General features: G+C 35.1%; 1 protein-coding gene across 1 annotated transcript; it reads right to left on the bottom strand.

Annotated features, from left to right (window-relative positions):
• Positions 1-4,154: 4,154 nt before the first annotated feature.
• On the bottom strand, positions 4,155-5,455 carry mrpl52 (mitochondrial ribosomal protein L52). The gene is made up of 5 exons (XM_082162642.1): positions 5,339-5,455; positions 5,000-5,069; positions 4,635-4,702; positions 4,403-4,467; positions 4,155-4,322 (listed from the first exon to the last, which is right to left on the bottom strand). The coding sequence occupies exons 1-5, from the start codon at positions 5,370-5,372 to the stop codon at positions 4,176-4,178; spliced, it is 384 nt and encodes a 127-aa protein (XP_082018768.1). The 5' UTR covers positions 5,373-5,455; the 3' UTR covers positions 4,155-4,175.
• Between the last annotated feature and the right edge of the window lie 462 nt (positions 5,456-5,917).

Raw genomic sequence — 5,917 nt, forward strand, 5'->3', positions numbered from 1 at the left:
GCCATTTCCGGTTCTCCCCCTCCTGCTTCCCTCCCTCCCCCCTCGTTTCTCCACACAGCAAAATTGTTCTCTTTTATGAGGCGTTTTTTAATGAACGGCCCACCACAAACATCTCTGTGCTGTTTTTCCTGTCCCCTCCCTTTCAAATCTATTTCTCCCCTCATCTTTGAATCCCTCTTCGCTCTGTGTTACTTTTTGCATTCTTTTTGAATAGGTCGGATGACTAAAAATGCCAGTTCAGCATGATATAAATTCCATGAACTGATTTGTTAAATTACTCTTCTATTTCTTCTCTCTCTCCGGCACACTATCCACTACTGGTGAAAAGTCTGCCATTTCTTCACCTACAAAAAAACATCCGGTTTAGATTTTCTAGAAATTGTGGCTGCCATTATGAATATTATTATTAATGTTCCGCAAGTAGATTTTTAAAACATGCATAAGCCTGTAATTTTTCTTTATATTACTTATAGGCCTATAATTTTTACTGAAACAAAAATCTGTTTATTGGATGGACAGATGAGCTAAGGACAGGAAGTCTGGCTCTCGTTATGGTGGTGTGGAAGAGCTCTAGTCATGTTTGGTGAGCTTGGTGCTCGGATGGCCAGGGAAAAAGTACACAAACGCCCACATACACGCTGAGCTGGCGAACAGGACGTGGCCTGGACAGTTGCTTGCAATTTAGACTGTGTAAATGTGTTCCTGCGGGAGAGGAGCAGGAAAGCAGGTGGCTTAGAGAACCCCATTGCTATAGTTCAAAGTTGCATATACTGGAAAAGCAACCAACCATAACACGAAATAAGTCCTAAATAGGCCTGAATCAGCAGCCACAGAAAAAAAGAAGAAAAAAAAGAATTACGCAGACAGTTCGGTTGCACAATCCCCTACCCCTCGCTCGTTTGTTTAATAAATACTTTGGGAAGTTTCATAAGAGGGTAATAAGAGGGTGGTACTCTCAACTATTAGTTCTCTGTATATTCAAATCCACCATGAAGAATTTTGTAGATTTTCCCCATTGGGTGTTTCTTCAGCTCTGAGCACTTTTGATTTTTATTCAAACTTAAATTTTTTCCCTTATATATATATATATATATATATATATATATATATATATATATATATATATATATATATACACACACACACACTACATGTTTAGGGAACACAAAAGATTAGAAAAATATTTTTTCTCCCATCCCAAATTTTTTCCACCACCACGTCCCTTTAGGGGCTCCGTAGATTGTTTTACCCAGTCCCAAACTTTTAATTTGAAAATTCAGTATAAAAATATGAATTACATGATGTTTAAAAATATGATGGTGAAATAAACGATTTCACTATTTGCTGTCTGAAAATAGTTGACAATTTCCCCCCCAAAAAGTTAGTAACTTATTTACCAAGAAGAAAAGAGTGTTGGGTTATGCTTGATATGAAATATGAGACATGTTGTGTGAAGAAAATAAAGCGATAACAAGGTAAAAATCTTTTTATCTCTCCCTTATACGAGTAGGAAGTGTATTGCTATATCCAAAACCCTTGGCCAAACACATACTGTAACCTTAGCTGTGTCATATCCTGTCAGGAAGCCCTCCAACATAATACAGTATATATACCTCTAGCCCCTCAATCTGCCATCATCACACACTTTTGCTCCATACTCTAATGTTTCTTGTCTGCTTTCAACTCTCCATCATATTTTTCCCTATTTTTGATTTATTTATTTTGTTCTGTCTTTTCCTGTATGTATCTTAAAGGACTGCACATTCACCTCATCTTTCGTCCCTTTCCTACCCTTCCTGTCCTCTGCTCTCTCTCCTCCTGCACTTCATAAAACATCTGGATCTCATTCTGGAAAACCAAAACAACATGAGAGAGCGACAGAGTGAGAGAGATAGAGAAAGGCGTGGAAATGAACAAAAGAAAAAAAATCTGTTGGTGGAAATCAAACAATATGTGAAAGATGAGTACATAAAAACACATCTTGATTTGTCTCAATGCCTTGAACAATAATATTTATTATTGTTCAAGGAATAAATTAAACTGAATTAAACAGACCAGGAGACAGGAGGATATTGGTTCTATAAAACTTAAAGCTATGTACATAAAATATATGTAATCATAACTGTGGTTCAGAAGTATTCAGCTGAGTGAGAGAAACCTTGGGTTTCTGTTGTTTTTATCAGCTTACATCTTAAACAAAATGGTTTCATAGTGCTGACAAAAATGGTTGAATCTGATCCAGGGTCCAGTAAAACTCCAGAGGAAAAAATCTGCAGTTCAGCAACTGGAGCCATAATTATGGAGAGAGGCTGCTGAAATCAGCAGGAAGACCGGTGTGTGTGTGTATATGTCTCTGGAAGAGAGAGAGAGAGAGAGAGAGAGAGAGAGAGAGAGAGAGAGAGAGAGAGAGAGAGAGAGAGAGAGAGAGAGCAGTCATGTTGGAGTTCCATATAGATTCCTTCCGACGACCTAAGTATTAAAAATAGATAGAAGTTCAGAAATTAACGTTTAAGACAAAAGCTACTGTACAGAGAATGATTACTATAAAAAGTCCTTATATTTCACGGCCGTACTAATCGATTTTCAAGATTCAGAGGTTCTCTGAAAAGCGAAATGGCATTTTGCGGCTAATATAAAATAGAGTCACTATAGCAACACCCTTAATTACTTTCTCAGGCAGGAGATGGAATGGCAATGGTCTCATCTCGATGTTAGTCCGTACCTTGAAATCTATTGTATAACAGCACATCTTTGTAAAAAAACAACAACAACAACAACAACAACAACAACAGATGACCACATAAGATTAGCAAAAAAACGACATGACAAAAAATAAAAATAAATAATATATATATATATTAAAAAGCAGAAAGCTGAAAAAGAGAATATTACAGCCTGCATTATGTGCACATTTGCAGAAACTTTTAGAGACAAGGTTAGAGAAAAATGGCCGCCAGAAGATCATCAGAAAGGGATGGAGAAACACTGCAGCCTAGTGGAGCGAGAGATTATGTCAATATAGCATATTTTTACAAGTCTGTTTTTAACTCTAAGATGTATTGATCAAATGTAATATATGCAGATTTAGTTTTAGTATAATGTAAAAGCTTTTAGTTTTTTCCCAAAATAAAATACACTACCATTCAAAGGTTTTTGGGGTCAGTAAGTTTAAAAAAAAATCTTTTTTTAAAAATAAATAATAATAATTCAGCAAGGATGATCAAAAGTGATAGTTTTGAAATGTATACTGTTACAAAAGTTTTACATTTCAAATAAATTCTGTTCTTTTGAACCTTCTATTCATCAAATAATCCTTAAAGAAATCCTTATTTCCACAAATAATTAAGCTTACAACTGTTTTCAATACTGATAATAATAAGCGATGTTTTCTGAAGGATCATGATCATGACAGAAAAAATTGCATTTTAAATATATAATAAAATAGAAATGTTATAACAAAATAAAAAATACTTAACAACCCTAAACTTTTCAATACTTAAAATCATCAATGTATTATATGCAATGCACTCTAAGTATTGTTTTTCCAGTTTTGTACTTCACATAATAAAGATCAGTGGGAACAGACTTTCACAACTCATATTAGGGATAACTTTCCCTATTTCACAGCCATCTCAAACACTTTCAGCTTAAATCAAACAGGGATAAACTGCATTAACTGCCTTTTAGTTGTGCATGTGAGTAAATATATTTGAATCTACAGTATCTGTCAAAAGTTTGAATACCTTCTCCTTTGTAATAGTATATAATAGTAGTCATAAAATATTATTTTTTAAAAGAAATTCAAATAAAGGCACAATGAATATTCACTACAGGCCAGATCAAAAGATTATGCAAAACATAAATTCAGTAGGCTTTATCCAATCCAGTCCAAATGTTTGTAGGTTTATGACCTGTAAGCTAGCATAACTGCACCCTTGAGCAAAACAATCAGATTTTATCCCTGCACTAAGTGTACTGGAAATACTAAAGCATCTGCTTAACCCCTGCCTATATGTACTGTCCTCCAACAAAATAATGCATGACCACCTTTATTATACAAAACAAAGATTGTTTTTTTTTCTTCTTCCCATCACTATAACAGAAAATATGAAGTCTTTTAGTGTGTTGGTGTGTTTAGCATTAGAAACAGAAGCTTTTTTTGTCCCCAAGTATCTTTATTTTGTGTTCTTTAATAATAGATTTCCCTTAGGTTTCAGCAATAAGGATTTCACAAGCTCTTCTTTCTGTTTCTCGGCTTCCTTCCTCTCACACCATCGCTTCATCCCTTCATCCACCTCTGCATTGAGATACACTGCTCTTCTCTAAATAGAGACACAAATGTAAACATCAAAGTTTGTTTCTGAAGTTAAATATCAAAAGATAATAAAAAAATAAAACTTACAGCAAACTCCTCTCTTTGCTTTTGTCTGCGGATCTGTCCTTTCAGTGGAGGTGCAGGCCTTCCATCTGAAAATCACATAAACGATACAAATCCTTGTCAGAGCTCATATTTACCTTCCTAGATTTACTGTTTGACAAACACCTTACAACTGATGCATTCAATAGAATTGATAAGCACAATACGTCTGTGCTTAACACCACATTATTGCTTTTGGCTATCAAGAAAAGTTCACCTGCAAATGACCAGTCAGGTAGATCTGTTATCGGTCCATACTCTGATCCGCCACGTGCTAAACCATTTCTGAAGACAAAAAGGGAGCAGGGTAATGGAGAATGTATTTGAACAAACCAAAACACTGGTATCAAGATTAACCATAATATAATGTAATGTATGCAAACACTGTGATTTTATCTGTGTTTTTTTTTTTTTTCCAGCAGGTATTAAGTAACATTGTTTTTGTAGAAATGGTTCGTTTGTTTAAACTGGATTTCATATCAGCTTAAATATTATTATTTGTCATCAACCTAATTGCCTTTTTTAAATACAATTTGTTTTTTAAATACAATTTGTTATAGTCAAACTGCATAGGAAACTCACTCCAGTCTCCACTTCTTTCCTGCATGGCTCACACACGTCGATGAAAATGAGCGTATTGACTGCTTCGACACTGTAAATGATGTGAAAATAAAAATGACCCATCAAAAAGAATTTACTGTTTTAAAAATATTACTGTTCACTCATCAGTTGTTACTTTGTGACACAGTGAGTGTACTGCCATGGACATTTATTAACACGCAGGCTGACAGCGAGGTTTTAAAAGAATAACGTTCAGATATAATTCCTGAGCCCAAAACATAATGCAAAAAATTTGGCTAAAAGCATGACACGTTAAAAAAAAAAAGAAGAAGCTATAACTTGACTAACAGACTGTCTCACCTGCGGTACAAATCGTCCTCAAGGATACTGCCATTTTGGATTATAACAACTACGGTGAGCAAGAGGGACAAAACAAAGACTCTGCAATGGTGTAAGGTGGCGGGACTTATTTCTACCAGTAGATGATGCTGTGGTCTCATTAAATACAACACAGACTTGCCTGATTCACCTGTTGAATAAACTGCAGTTTATTTTCAGCCTTTCTAATCACAACTCGATCTCAAAACAAAAGATAAGCTAACATAAAACGTGTTACAACGTGTAATCTGGGAAATCTTGTGGCTACCGACTTTATAATGTCTTTTTATGTATACAATACAAATATTCTCCGTGTGGTGTTTATAGATTTTAAAATAGTCTATAGAATTGATTTGCTTATTTTATTCATTCACCAATTGATTTGAATAACTGACTGGTATGTTTGCATTCATTATACAGTCTTAAGGTGACAAAACATCTTGTAAAAACAAGACACAGAGGCGCCTCTGAAGAACGGCCTTTACACCTTCCGCTTAAATATTAAATAGTCTTTCAGCACCGCCGATCCCCTTCATTCCTCTGGCTCGAGCAGTGCTGAGT

This window comes from Leuciscus leuciscus (assembly GCF_965113295.1).
Source record: "Leuciscus leuciscus genome assembly, chromosome: 2".
Classification (NCBI taxonomy): Eukaryota; Metazoa; Chordata; class Actinopteri; order Cypriniformes; family Leuciscidae; genus Leuciscus; species Leuciscus leuciscus.

Excerpts from the sequence above, each read along its gene's own strand:
- mrpl52 (XM_082162642.1), bottom strand. The coding sequence starts at position 5,372 with ATGGCAGTATCCTTGAGGACGATTTGTACCGCAG. Across the intron at positions 5,070-5,338 it reads GAGGACGATTTGTACCGCAG|TGTCGAAGCAGTCAATACGC; the intron begins GTGAGACAGTCT and ends CATCATTTACAG. Across the intron at positions 4,703-4,999 it reads GGAAAGAAGTGGAGACTGGA|AAATGGTTTAGCACGTGGCG; the intron begins GTGAGTTTCCTA and ends TTTTGTCTTCAG.